The sequence below is a fragment of the Rhea pennata genome, chromosome 31, assembly GCF_028389875.1.
Source record: "Rhea pennata isolate bPtePen1 chromosome 31, bPtePen1.pri, whole genome shotgun sequence".
Classification (NCBI taxonomy): domain Eukaryota; kingdom Metazoa; phylum Chordata; class Aves; order Rheiformes; family Rheidae; genus Rhea; species Rhea pennata.
Window position 1 is genome coordinate 1297406 of NC_084693.1, and position 14341 is coordinate 1311746.

General features: G+C 61.2%; 1 protein-coding gene across 3 annotated transcripts in view; it reads left to right on the top strand.

The window, feature by feature from the left end:
* Positions 1 to 13284: 13284 nt before the first annotated feature.
* The window catches only part of ARHGEF11 (Rho guanine nucleotide exchange factor 11), a 35246-nt gene continuing 34189 nt past the window's right edge, over positions 13285 to 14341 (top strand). For all 3 annotated transcript variants that reach the window (XM_062597753.1, XM_062597755.1, XM_062597754.1), the window contains exon 1: positions 13285 to 13409. In XM_062597753.1, coding sequence (XP_062453737.1) covers positions 13375 to 13409 — 35 coding nt within the window. In that variant the 5' untranslated portion in view covers positions 13285 to 13374. The remainder of the gene's footprint in view (positions 13410 to 14341) is intronic.

Below are 14341 nucleotides of genomic sequence, written 5' to 3' on the forward strand. Positions count from 1 at the left end.
CGTGGGGGGCGGGAGGGTGGGGGGCTGGGGCTAGAATGGTTTGATAATTCTAGAGACTAGGGTTTTGTGTTCTTTGTTTTCATTGTTGAATTGCAGGTGAGACGCGATTGTCTTGTTCTGATCAGGAGAGGCGAGGGAAGCTGACGTTTTGTGCGCGAGCTTCAGACCTTGCATGAACTCCAGATGGGGTTGAGGCCTCCACCGTGCCTGAGGAACTCCAGACATATTTTATATATGCTCTAGTATTTATAGAAGCAGGAATCTCTGAATTCATCTTCCTTTTTTATGGAGTCTGGTGTGATGGTGGGAGAGGATTTCCTGACAATTTGAGATACGACATTTGTCGGTGTCGGAAGCTGTCTGTATTTTGGGAGGGGTGGGGGGCAGGGGGAGAGGGAACATTGCACTGTCTTTAAAACGGAATAGATTGCAGAAAGGCATAAATCAGAAGGTCACCTTGGCATCAGTAAGGTGGGATGCTGCTGAAAAGGCAGCAGTAGTGGCACGAGCTATGTTCCTGACTAGCAGATCTTGGTAGTGCTTCAAGATGTGGTGGTAGTTCTTTTAGCCTTTTTGAAATACTGCAGAAGCCATGAGCAAATTATAGAATCTTTCAGGGAAGGGAGTGGGGTGGGAAAAAAAAAAAAAAAAAAAAAACCTAATGCCTTTAATATACGCATTAAAATGTACCCTAGTTTTTTTCCTAATTGTATGGGTGGAGTTGGGAGTGATTGGAAGATTAACACTGAAATGATTGTGGTGAGTTCATAGAGAAGGAATGACAGGAGCTTTGTTAAATCTTATTTCCTTTGTTTGGTGCCCCTATCACTTTGACTCATGCCTTAACTACGTGTACACTTTATGTGATCAGGGTCTATTGACAGAAGAGGCTTGTATAAGAGCCAGATGCATTTGGCCAAGGTTGGGTTTCTAGACGGTATTAGGTTTTGTTGTGTGACAGAGTGCTGCGAGAAACCGAGTGTGGTGGCTGCAGAAGGACCGAGTCGCGTGGAAGCTGCGGAGTAGGTCAGGCGTTCAAAGCGACGCCTCTGTCGGCTGGCACAGAGCACATGCAGGAGGGATTCAGAAGTACGTTTTCTAGAAGATGGGTTGATACTGGAGGGAAGGGGAGCAGTTTGTGTGCTGGTAGCTGCTCTTGAGTTTGCTGTGTAAATCTTGCTGTGTTTGCTATAAATCTGCTATTTCCCTACATAGCTGCATTTCTCGTTAGAGTAATTAGGTTCCAGATTACACCAAGGAATGTGGTTCTCTATAGAGGGATGAATTTCTAAAAAAAAATCCTTGAAAGGAACTTAAAAACAATTGATCTCCACAGGGATAGAGTTGTATCTACAGTGTTGTTGATTGTTCATGCAATTTTAGGCGAATAGCTTGTGCAGGCAGATTTCTTTAATCAAGGACTTAGTTACTGTTGTAAGAGGGCAGGGAGTGTGTGAGCACAATATTATTTGCATGCGCTATTAGGCATGTAAACTTTTGTCTGTGCAACTGAGATGGCAGCTTGCCCGTTCAGATCAGGGCTAGCACGTTGAGACGCCGATAAGGCCCCACTGAAATAAAATACTGTCCGTAGTACGAGGAGGGTTCGTAGGGGAAACGGTCTACTCGGAGACGACAGCCCGAGAGGCGGTGCGAGAGCTATATTCTGAACGGGGAGGGTGGGAAAGGGGTTGCAATCTACTTGCTCGGGCTAGTCCACCGTAGCTGCAGCGCCCGCGCCTTGGTGCAATTCCCGCTTCGTGCCCTGTTGAGCAATCTGTCCAAAGCCGCGAGCCGAGCCGCCGCTCGGCGGGGCTGAAAACCCGCGGACCTCCGAGCTCCCGGTTCGTGGCTGTGACCGCTAGTCCGTGGGGCTGCCTTTTCTCGCACCTGGATTTACCTCCAAATTTGGAGCCAAGCACAGAGGAAAAGCGGGGGAAGGAGCCCCTCGTTCTGGACCACCCTTCCCCAGAGAGAGGGCCAGCAGATGTCAGTGTGAACTCAGGAATTAGAAACATGAGGCCTTTCAGATCAGTAATGCATATCGTCACCCCCATCGTACCCAAGTGCCGGAGTCCGTGGATGCTGCTTCCGTTTAGGGGAGGGGGGAGTACAGGTCGCCCTTTTCGCACTTCTTTAAGGAAAAAAGTTGACTACGTGGAACTGTCGTTTGGCTTTAAAAGTTCATGATCGGTTTTGGGGCCGGGGGTTTCTTCATAGCCATTGCACTGCAAACTGGGAGCTGCAAGTTCAGGGATAAAGGACTCAGGTTCTCAGGACAACGGACCAGTGACCGCTGGGTACGTCTGACTCCAGGTGATGCCCTCTGCTTCGGAGGAGGGGGCAGCAAGGCTCCCTTCGGCGGCGGTACCCCCTTCCCCGCGGGCTCAGGGGGTCACCTTTGTGCAAAGGCAGGGGCTCCTCCTGACCAGACTTCACATTGCCTAGCAGCAGCTTCAGAGGAGGAAGCTTATAAATACATTTTAAATAAAATATATATATTCCAATGTGCCAAAATATTTAAACTTGTAAAGTTTAAATGGTTGAAATCTCAACGTCCACCTGTATTAATTAATCAAGAGCATGTTAATGTTTAAACCTTTTTTGCTTTGTTTAGTCATAGAGAATCTGTAGGAAAGAGACTTTAATCGGACAACCAGCTGCAATCCCAAGATTTCTTGGGGGGGAAAAAAAGATCAACACAGGGCAGGGAAGATTAGCCACGCATCTACCCGTAATGGCAACCAGGTCTTGCAAAATTGCCGGGCCCTGAGGCTTGATACGCTCCGGAGTTAAAAAACGATCCGATTTCTCCCTCTCCCTTCAAAGCTGGGCCCGTCCCGTGGACAAGGATTCTGCAAGACTGTCGCGACTGGGAGACTTGTGCGGCTGCTCGTGTCCCGCTCCACATGGGGATTTCATCTTCCCGGTGCCGTGGGTGAAGAGAAGGAAAAGCCCCTCTCCAGAAGCATTAACCGCGGTGGCAGATCATGTCACTGTCTTCACCTACAGGAGGTTAAACCCATTGCTTGGTTGTCCTTTGTTTTTATTTATTCCATAATTATGTTTTTGTTTTTAAAATAACCTTTTTTCTCTTTTTTTCTTATGGATCCTGGTGGGTTTTAAAAATTTCTTCTTTTGGTTTGAGATACTTGTAATCAGATTGTTTAAAAAAAGTTCGATTTTTAGAGTGTTTTTAAGGAGAAAGTATTTACCAATAGATTTTTTTTAAAAAAAAAAAAGAATCACTTTTCATGAGGCATGTTCTTTGACTTTATTAGAATTAATTCAGCAGGGATTAGTATGGATGCATACACATGAGCAATGAATTTGTTAGCTTGAGCTGTCTGTCCATTGAAAGCAGGATTAAAAGTGTGTGTGTATATGTACATAAAAATGTAAAGTAGTCTTTAAATACTCCATTGTGCAGTGCCTTTAGACGTTCCACTTTCTATAAAGTCTTCAAAAAAAGTTTGCATATATATATTATATATATATGATGTAATGTTATAGAAATATATGTATAATATACATATTTTTTCCAGGGGTATCTGATAGCTCTGTATTTTGTTATGGAAGTTGAAAGAAAAAAAGTATTTTACCTCAAATTAAAAAGTTAAATAAACCTTTTAAATAAGCATATATGCTTTTAGCTTAGTTCCTGGTCGTTTTACCTTCGTGGCTCTTGTTGCTGTGAAGTTGCCCTGCGTCGCCCGTGCAGATGGGCGCAGTCGCAGGGTGTTGGGAAGGGGGGAATTACCCTCCTTCCCAGCTGGGGAACCGAGACGCAGATTAAGTTCCTTGACCAGAATCTCTTAAGGCCTTTCCTAGAATTGAGAACTGAATCCAGATCTGCTGAGATTAGTGTCTTGACCACAAAATCAGAATACCCTTCGCTCTTCTCTAGTACCTGTTTCTTTGGGAGGTTCACGCGCTGTCCTTGGCGTGTCGCAGCGGTCGCGCTCGGAGGAAACGGGCCGTGCCCGAGGAGGTGAGTGTCTTTCCCGTCCTTAGGGGTAGCGGAATTGAGATGCAAAGGGGGAAGTTACTTGCACGGAAAGCCGCTCACAAAGCCCGAAGTAGCGCCCAGGTGTTTTAACTCCTAGGCTTGCGCCTTACCCGAAGACTGCTTCCGAGGCTGCTGCTGGAGCACTGAACTTTCAAATCATGCTACGCGTGTGGGTTTTCAGGCCCCTTTTCTTGTGTTTGGAGATGAGTATTTCCTCCTTCGCAGCTGGCTGCCAGCGACAGACTACTTGTTCTTTCTTGTAACCACATACCCATCCGTATAAACCAGCTCCTTCCATCCCTGGGACTGCGGTTCCTCCTGTTTGCCTTGCGTCATACTGGTGCGTGCGGGTTTTTTTCAAGGTAATTAGCGCTGCCATTTCTTAAATCCATGGAAATGCAGCACTTGAAGTGGCTTTAAAAGCCTCCGCACTGTCCCGACGCGCGTGCCTTTCACCGGGCGGCACTCTGAGCGCGGCGCCCCTTCTCCTGGGGCTCCCCTGCCCAGAGACCTCGTCTCGCGCCTGGTCCCAGCGGTCGCACGTCTTTCAGCAGACGCGCTCCTCTGGGGCTCCGGGGCTTCTTGCTCTGTTGGTTTTTTACCCCCCCCCCCCAGCTCTAGGGTCCTGCAGCAACTGTTGAGACTCGTCTTAGCAGCTGCGCTATAACCTTTCCCCGGTGCTGGCGGCTTAGAGCCGGCACGGTCAGCTGCGAGCGTTTCGGCATCTTGGAGCCGACGGTACCGCATTCCCTGATCCCGCCGTGGGGGCCTTTCTAAAGGAGGGAGCTCTCGAGAGCCCCGTTAACGGGGGATTAACCTAGCTGTAAACCCGTCGGCGCAAGCGCACCGAGTCCGAGCCGCGGCAGCGCCTGGGCGCTGGGGCCGTCCCGGAGCGGCACCGCGCCGGCACGGCGAGCTGAGCCCCGGCGGGCGGCAGCGCCGCGGCTCGCGAGCTGCACCGCTGCCAAATTGGTTTCGAACCAAATTCAGCTGAAACTGGCTTAAATCCACGCTCTGAAATCAGTGCGGCTCCCTCGCCTGTTCGCCAGGCCTTTTGCCAAAGGTGTCTTTATTTATTTTTTAATTTTTTTAGGGCTTTTTCAAGGATTTTTTTTTTTTTTTAGGATTTTTTTTCTCTTTTAGTTTTCAGTCTGTCCGCAGCGGAAAGGGGCTCGCCGGGAGGGGGACGCACGCGGAGGAGCCGGGTCTGCTCGAGCTGCGAGCTCGGGGCTCCTTCCCCGAGGAGCAGGAGGGATGTGCGTCGGGAGGGGGTTAGCGGACGAGCTCCTGGCCCCGGGCCCCGCGCCTGCACCGCCGCGCCGTGCCTCGCCAGCCCTTCCCGCCGCCTGGGAAGGGCTGCAGAGCTGCTGGCGCCGAGGCCGCTGCAGCCCCGGCGCTCTCCCGAGCGGCGCTCGGCTCGTGTTTTTGGCCTGCTGATGTGTGCAAGAAGGGGTCAGAGCTGGCTAGCAAGGGCTTTCCATCCAGTGCCTTAAATGCACAATTAATCTAATGAGAACTATATATTTAATTAAACACACGTTAATTCCAAGGACACGTGTGCTAAGGTTCTGATAGCTAATCCTCGAGTTTTTTTTTTTTTTCTCCTTTTTACTTATTAATTAATACCTTCAGCCCTATCGACACTAGCAGCCCTGTCAGCTCTCGCAGCTCCGCAGCGGTGCAGCTGCCTGTTTTCCACCCAGATCGGCACCCGCGGGCGCCTCGTGCTGCGGTGGGCAGCAGCCTGCTCCTTGCTTAAAGAAAAGCTGCTGCCCGGGGCAGCGGCCGCTCAGGCTGCGTTTGCGCTGTTGCAGGGCTGCGCGGGCCGGGCCGGGCGGGCACGTTGCTTTCGGGGGGGTCTGGGAGCTGTTTAGGGCTTTCTGTGCAAGCAGCTTGCCTTGGCCTTGGTGTTTAATAACTTTTCCCCCAGCACTTGGTCCGGTTTGGAAGTTTGCAAAACGCTTGCTTGTGTATTTTGAGTCTCCCTCGGCCAAACGTTTTTATTTACACGTTTGTTTCACAAAGTCCGAGACGGAAAATATTTCCACGCACCGATACCCAGCTGGCAGGCCAAGGGAAGGGAGAAGAAATGGGGTTTTCCCGTCCAAACACAGGCAAAGCTGGAGCGCCGCCGGAGCCGCGTTTGGTCTCCCAGCTCGTCTGAGCTTTCGGGGACGTGGGAGACGCGGCTCCGCGGCACCTCTCCGAGCACGCGGGAACTTAAGCTCGAGATCGTGCGGCACGAAGAGGTTTCGAGCTCTCGCACGGGGGCTGCGAACGGTGGCGGCTCCCGCGGAGCTCAGTGCCGCACGGGCGAGACAGCGAGTCCTCCCACCCGGTGCAGGGAGCTGCAGGGTAAAACGCTTCCCTTAAAAGAAAACAGCTATGAAAACGATGGAAAAAAATACGCAGTTTTGCAGATGCTTTTCCAAAATTTTTTTTTTTTTTTTTGATTGCAAAGAAGCCCTTTTTCAGTTTAACCGACAATGCTGTAACAGAATGCTGTCTGCTTTCCAGGGAAAATAAAGGCAGCTTTGGGCCCAAACGGGAAACCCAAAGCTTAATCCTCTGAAATTTCCAGTAAAATCCAAGCGGCAATTTTCCAAAGTGGCTCCAGCAGCTCTTTCTGGGAGCCGGGAGCTGATGGCAAAGCTGCTTAGGAGGCTCCTCGCCCAGCAGCTCTCCCGGCCGGCTGCTCCCCCTCCTGCCCCGACGCCGCCTCCAAGCCTCGGGCGCTGGGAAAGCCCCTCCGCACCTCTCCCTCCTCCTCCTCTTCTTTTTCACCCCCTTAAGCAGAGCCAGGTCGGCTAAAAGCAGGGTTTGGCGGTGCAAAACATGTGCTCGTGTGGCCCCTTGGGACGGAGGGTGGTTTTTTGGGGGGAGAACCCGTGAACTGAGGCTCCCCGTTCTCATCCCACCGCCAGGAGCGAAGCCCAGGGGAGCAGGGAGAAGAAAAATGGGGATTTTCGTCTCTTTTTTTCTCGGCGCCCTCAGAGGCAGCCGCAGCTGGGAAAGCAAAGCAGATTTTACCAAAAAAAAAAAAAAAAAAAAAAAACACCACCCTGCAGGCGTTTTCCCTTCCCTCGAAGGCGGCTGGAGGCGGCCAAGGGCTTCCGTCCCGCTTCTCCCTCCTCCGGCCGCGGCCCCGGGGATGCCGCCCGCCGCCCGGCCCCGCGGCTCGCCGGCTCCGCGGGCGCTTTTCCGCCAGCCTGCGGGACAGCTGCGGCCCCCGGCCCCTGCTCTCCCTGCCCGACTTTATCTTAGCGTTATTTTAACGCGTGAGCGCTGCGGGCCGGGGCGGAAGCGACGTGTTGGGAAAGGGCGACGGTCCCCGCGCCCTGCTCAGCTTCTCCCCGGAGCCCTTCGAGCCAGGACACGCAGCGCCTCGGCCGGGCTGCTCTTCCCCGCTAAAGGGAGGGGGAAAAAAATAAAAGGAAAGAAAATACCCCCCCGTGCAAGGCGCGGGAGCCCGGGCGGCGCGTTGGTGGGGCCAGAAGCGCTCGCCGCCCCCGCGCCGCGGCTGCAGCGGGAGAAGCGGGCGCATCCCGGCGGGAGCGAGCGGGAAGCTCCGCTTGGCTCCGGGCGGCTTCCAGGGGCCTCGAGGCTCCAGCGAATCCCAATCCTGGCGCCTTCCCGGCCGTGGCCGAGCCACCGCGCTCGGCTGCCCGGCCCGTCCAGGCCGTCCCGGTCCCTGCGCCGGGAGGGGCTGGCCGCGGACGGGGCCGGCGGCGGGGCCGGGGCGAAGCCCGCGCTCCCGCTCGGCTCCTCGCTGTTCCCATGGCCCCTAATCCGCTTGTTTTAATAGCATTAAACGCTTTCAAACAAACAGGCCCTTCACCTCCGCCGGCGCCGCCCCGGGAGGGCCGGCTAAGGCGATCGGAGCGGGATTTGGGAGGGACGAAGGGGCAGCAATCCGGCGAAACCTCGGCCCGCGGAGCGACCCGAGGCCGACGAGGGGCACGAAGAGGCGGCGAGGAGGGAAAAGCAAATTAGGAGAGCAAACCGGGCGGGAGGAAAACGCGAGGCGAGCGCGGCGCCGGCGGAGTTTAGCCCCCTGCCCCCGGCGCCCGCCGGCCCCGGAGGCCTCTCTGCGCCTCTGCTCGGGCGCGAGGAGCCCGAATTGCCCGCCCGGTGCCGGCTTTGCCCCCGCTCGCCGCCGGCGCTTCCCCTCGCGCGGCCCGGACCGGCCTCTCCCCGAGCCGCCGGGCGCGCCGGTTGTCGGGGGTTTTTTTGTTTTTCCCCCCTCTCAGAGGCAATTCTCACGATGGTTTTTTTTCCTGGAAAGCCGCTTTGCGGCGCTGCCCGGGGCTGCCTCGGGGCCAGCCCGGTGGCCGCCAGCCTCCCCCCTCCGCGGCTGCCCCCTCCGTTTGCGGGAGGCGCGGGGACGAGGCGCGGGAAAGGGGGACGTTCCCGCGGGCCGGCGCGGGGTCCCGCACCCGACGCATCCGGCTCGTCGGATAACCCGTTCTTTGGAAGCGGCTCTTCTAGCTCGCCCTCGGCGTGGTTTCGGCCGCGGCGCGGCCTCGGCACCGCCGCCGTCCCCGCCAGCGCGCCGGGGACCTGCCGCGGGAAAACCCCAAACCTCCGGGTCCTCCTCTCCCGCTTCCCCTTTCCAGCGCTTTCGCTCTCCCTCTATTCCCTGCTGGAGGGGGGGAAGGGGGGGAAGAAGATTTGCGCTTAGCCCTCCCCCTTCCGTTATACACGAAGGTGATTCTCCCGGCGCCCCTCAGGCGGTCGCTCTCGCCCAGCCCGGTGCACGTGCCGGCGTTCCTCGGCGCGCCGCGATTCCCGCAGGTGAGCGCGGCCGGGCCGGGCCGGGCCGCCCGGGGCTCCTCCGCGCCGCGGCCGGCCCTTCCTCCGCGCCTCTGCCCGCCGGGGATGCGGGGACCCCCCGAGCGCGCCGGGAGCGGGGCACACACTGACCGTCCTCGAGAGCGACAGCGACCCGGTCTGCTGCAGCTGGGTCGGGGAGGCCCCGCAGCGGCTCTGCGTCGCCCCAGGCATTGGGTGCCTCCTCCCGTGCACCGGGTGCACCCCTCCTGGGCACTGGGTGCACCCCTCCTGGGCACTGGGTGCATCCCTCCTGGCACTGGGTGCATCGTCCTAGGTATTGGGTGCATCCTTCTGGGCACTGGGTGCATCCTTCTGGGCACTGGGTGCATCCCTTTAGGTGCTGGGTGCATCCTCCTGGGCACTGGGTGCATCCTTCTGGGCACTGGGTGCATCCCTTTAGGTGCTGGGTGCATACTCCCGGGCACTGGGTGCACCCTTCTGGCATTGGGTGCATCCCTTTAGGTGCTGGGTGCATCCTCCTGGGCACTGGGTGCACCCTTCTGGCATTGGGTGCATCCTCCTGGGCACTGGGTGCATCCCTTTAGGTGCTGGGTGCATCCTCCTGGGCACTGGGTGCATCCTCCTGGGCACTGGGTGCATCCCTTTAGGTGCTGGGTGCATCCCCCTGGGCCCTGGGTGAACAGCCCCGGGCGCTCCCCGCGCGGCTCCCGTGCTTTCCGCCCCGCAGGGCCGCGGGATGCAGCGTGCCTGGGTGCCCGAGGGGATGCCCGCCGCGCCCGGCGGGGATCGGGGAACGGCGGCCGCCTCGGCGGGAGCAGGGGCCGGCCCGGCGCCCCGCGGGGCTGAGCGCCCGCAGGCCCAGCGTGCGCCGCCGGCCCTGCAGGGCTGGGCCTCCCCGACGGGGCGCGCAGCGCCGAGCGCAGCCCCGGCTCGCGGCAGCCCCGGCTCTGGCGTCTCCTCCCGGAGCTGCTGCAGAAGGAGCAGTTGCGGCCGCGGCGGGTTCGGCACCAAGGACCCCGAGGGGGCGGCGCGGCTGTGGGGCGGGCGCAAACGCAAACCCCAGATGAACTGCGACAAGCTGAGCCGCGCTCTCGGGTGCCGGCCGGCGCCCGGGGGCGGCTGCGGGCGCCCGGGGGGGCCGCGGCGGCCGGAGCAGCCTCGGGATGCCGCGGGGCCCCTCCGTGGGGGGCAGCTCCGAGCCCCTTCGTCCCACGGTTTCCAGCCCATGGGGGGGGCTCACTGCTTTTTTTTTTTTTTTTTTGGGGGGGGGGACCCCCCCAAACCGCAGGCAGCGGCGCAGGGGGGGGCTGCAGGCGTGCACCAGGCTTTGCACGCACGGCCCTGCCGCTCGTGTGCACGGGCACCGCGGGCGAGCTGGCAACGGGCGCCGTGCCCGCCGGCGTCTCCCGCAGCGGCAGCGCTTGCCGCCACCGCTGCAAGCGAGCCGGGCTGCTCGGAGGGGGCCGGAGGCCGCGGGGAGAGGCACGGGGGGGCTGGGGGCGGGGGGTGGGCTCCGGCGGCCGGGGCTGCGCCGTTCCCGGTCCCACAGCAGCACCCAGCGGCTGCAGCCGGCAGAGAGGCCGGAGCGCCCGGATGCGGGAGCCAAAGCAAGGCGGAGGGGAGCTGGCTGCAGAGGGGTCCCGGACCCCCCCCCACCGTCCCCCCACCGCCGCCCCCCGCCCCGGCTCACGGCGCTCCCGTCTCGCCCCCGCTCCCAGGACTCGGCTCTGCGGCCTCCCGCTGCCTGGCGGGCTCCTGCCGCCGCCCGGCCGCCTTCCCCGCGGAGCCGCCGGCCCTCGGCCCCGCGGCGCCCGCCCGGGCCGGCTTCCCCACGCCGGGACCCCCCCTGCATCGCTGCTGCCTTCTCCCCCCCCGCCCAGCACCCCCCGCCCCAGCCCCTTTCCCAGCTGCTGCCGGGACCAGGAATAAAACCAAGGAGCCCCCGAGCAGAAACGCGTATGCAGCGGCGTGCAAGGGGCTTGGGGCGCTGCCGGCGCCCGGGGAAGGGGGATTCGCGCCCCCGGGAAGAGCTGGGGCGGCCCGGGAAGAGCGGGCGGGAGCGGGGCCCCGATGGGAGGGAAGAGCCGGGCCCGGCTGCAGCCGGCTCGTCCAGATTCCCGGAAAAGGGCCCCGAGCTCATCTTCATTTTCGCTTTTCCGTGTGCCTGTTGGGAAATCCGCAGGGTCAGGGCCCGGGAGCAGCGCAGCGCGAAGCCCCACGTCCCTCCGTGGGGAGGAGGGCGTCCGAGGAGGGGCCCTCCCGCCCGGGCCCCACATGCCGCTGCCCTATGGCCGGGCGGCGTGGGTGCCCCACAGCCAGGCTGCGTTTGTAGGTCCCCCCCATACCCGGGCGGGGTGTGGGCACCCCCTTACTCAGGCTGCGCCTATAGGTTCCCCCCCCCCCAACACAGTCTGTGTCTATAGGTCTCCCCACACCTGGGCCATATGCGGGTCCCCCCTAGCCAGGCCGTGTCCTTATGTCCCCCCCATACCCGGGCTGCGTGTGGATCCCCCGACAGCCAGGCTGTGTCTATAGGTTGCCCCATACCTGGGCCATATGCAGGTCCCCCCATACTTGGGCCATACGTGGGTCTGCCCTTACCCAGGCCGTGTCTATGGGTCACCCCTTACCCAGGCCAAGTGTATAGGTCCCCCCATACCCAGGCTGTGCCTATGGGTCCCCCCATACCCAGGCTGCATGCAGGTCCTCCCTTACCCAGGCCAAGTCTGTAGGTTCCCTCACACCCAGGCTGTGTCTATGGGTCCCCCCATACCCAGGCTGTGCCTATGGGTCCCCCCATACCCAGGCTGCATGCAGGTCCTCCCTTACCCAGGCCAAGTCTATAGGTTCCCCCACACCCAGGCTGTGTCTATGGGTCCCCCCATACCCAGGCCAAGTCTGTAGGTTCCCCCACACCCAGGCTGTGTCTATGGGTCCCCCCATACCCAGACTGTATGCAGGTCCCTCATACCCAGGCCGTGTCATAGGCCCCCCCCTACCCGGGCTGTGTCTATAGGTCCCCCCACACCCAGGCCGTGTCTATGGGTCCCCCCATACCCAGACTGTATGCAGGTCCCCCATACCCAGGCCGTGTCATAGGCCCCCCCCTACCCGGGCTGTGTCTATAGGTCCCCCCACACCCAGGCCGTGTCTATGGGTCCCCCCATACCCAGACTGTATGCAGGTCCCCCATACCCAGGCCATGTCATAGGCCCCCCCCTACCCGGGCTGTGTCTATAGGTCCCCCCACACCCAGGCCGTGTCTATGAGTCCCCCCATACCCAGGCTGTGTCTATCGGTCCCCCCCATACCCGGGCTGTATGCGGGTGCCCCCATACCCAGGCCGTGCCTATGGGTCCCCCCCATACCCGGACTGTATGCAGGTCCCCCCTACCCAGGCTGTGTCCATAGGTCCCCCCATACCCAGGCCGTGTCCATAGGTCCCCCCTACCCAGGCCGTGTCCATAGGTCCCCCCATACCCAGGCCGTGTCTATGGGTCCCCCCATACCCGGACTGTATGCAGGTCCCCCACACCCAGGCTGTGTCCATAGGTCCCCCCATACCCAGGCCGTGTCTATGGGTCCCCCCTTTCCCAGGCCGTGTCTATGGGTCCCCCCATACCCAGGCCGTGTCCATAGGTCCCCCCATACCCAGGCCGTGTCTATGGGTCCCCCCATACCCAGGCCGTGTCCATAGGTCCCCCCATACCCAGGCCGTGTCTATGGGTCCCCCCATACCCAGGCCGTGTCCATAGGTCCCCCCATACCCAGGCCGTGTCTATGGGTCCCCCCCATACCCAGGCCGTGTCCATAGGTCCCCCCATACCCAGGCCGTGTCTATGGGTCCCCCCTTTCCCAGGCCGTGTCTATGGGTCCCCCCATACCCAGGCCGTGTCCATAGGTCCCCCCATACCCAGGCCGTGTCTATGGGTCCCCCCCTACCCAGGCCGTGTCCATAGGTCCCCCCATACCCAGGCCGTGTCTATAGCCCCCCCACAGCCGTGCCGGGTCTGCAGCTCCCCCCAGGGCAGGCCGCGCCCGCAGGCCGCCGCCGGCGCTGCCCCCCACGGCCGGCGGCGCCGGGCGAGGCCGAGGATCGGGAGCGGCCGCTAGGCCTCTGCGGACGCCGGGGCCGGGGCCGGGGCCGGGGCCGGGGTGAGCTGAGGGCGGCCCCGCGGCGGCGGCGGCGGCGGCGGCGGGGCGGGAGCGGAGCGGAGCGGGGCGGGGGCTCCGCGCCGCCTCCCGCCTCCCCCCCCCCCCCTTCCTCCGCCTCCGCCCGCCGCGCAGCAGCTCCGGCCGCCGCGGCGCCGCCGCCGGGAGGATGTGGCCGGCGGCGCGGCCGCGCTGAGCGGGGCGGCGGCGGCGGCGGGCTCTCAAGATGGACTCGCGGCCGCCCGGCGCCTGAGGGCCGCGGAGCAGCGGGGGCGGGTGGGGGGGGGGGAGGGCAGGAAGCTTTTAATTATTTTATTTAATTTTATTTTATTTGGGGGAGGGGGGGGAGGGCGCCGTGCTCCGAAGAGGGGGGGGCGCCCCCCCGCCTCGGGGCCGCGCCGGGGGGCGGCGCAGGAACCATGAGCGTGAGGCCTCCCCAAACGGCCCTCGACAGGTAGGTGCCGCCGGCCGCCCCCCAGCCGCCCTCTTCCCTCCCCCCCCCCTCCCCACACTGCGCCCCCCTCGACGTGTGGGGCTGGGGGCGCCCCGACTCACCCCCCAAAATCCCACCCCGGGGTGTGGGTGTGGGCGGGGGGGGGGGGCACCCTGTGTTCACCCCCGGCTGGGAGCGGAGGGTGGGGGGTTATGTACATTTTATTTTTTTCCCTTTTTTTTTTTTTTTCTTTTTGGGGGGGAATTGGCTGCCCTGGCGAGTCCGCTCCCTGCCTTGGGTTGCCTTTTTTTTTTTTTTTTCCTTTTTTTTTTTTTCTTCTCCCCCCCTTCCCAGCCCGTCCAACTTCCTGTGTTTCCACCGCCGCCAACCGCAGCGGGGCCTAGTCGCCCCGGCGGCTCTGGGGCCGGGCGGGCGGACGGACGGACGGACGGAAGAAGGAGCTTTTCCTCGGAGGAATCGCCCGCTTTTTATTATCCTGCAGACCCAAAGCAGGGTCTTGGCACGACCTTGGCCTCGCTCCCCTTTGCCCCGTCGGCGTTGAGGCGGGTGTTATCGTTCCTGCGCTGTCGGGTCGCTGCCCGACTGCAGGGGGGTGTTATTTTATTTTTAACAAGCTGGCGAGACGGGCTGCGTAACGTCGCCCCTTCTCCCCGGCCCTTTCTCCTCTCGCCGGGCCCCGGGGGCTCAGCCCCGGTGCGCCGGCACCTCGCCGGCAGGTGCTCGGCGTCCCCCCCCACCCCCCCGTCCCCGTCCCCCGGTGGCTTTGCGGGGCTGGCGGCCGCCCTCGGGCGCGGAGGGTCTCTCCGGCAGACCGGTGTTTGCCCGCGGGAAGCGGGAGGTGAGAAATAAACCCCCATGGGAAGGAGCCGGTAAGGTCCCCGGTGCTCCTGCGGCGCAGATAAGGCATCAGCCGTCCCCGCTTCAGTCAGCGG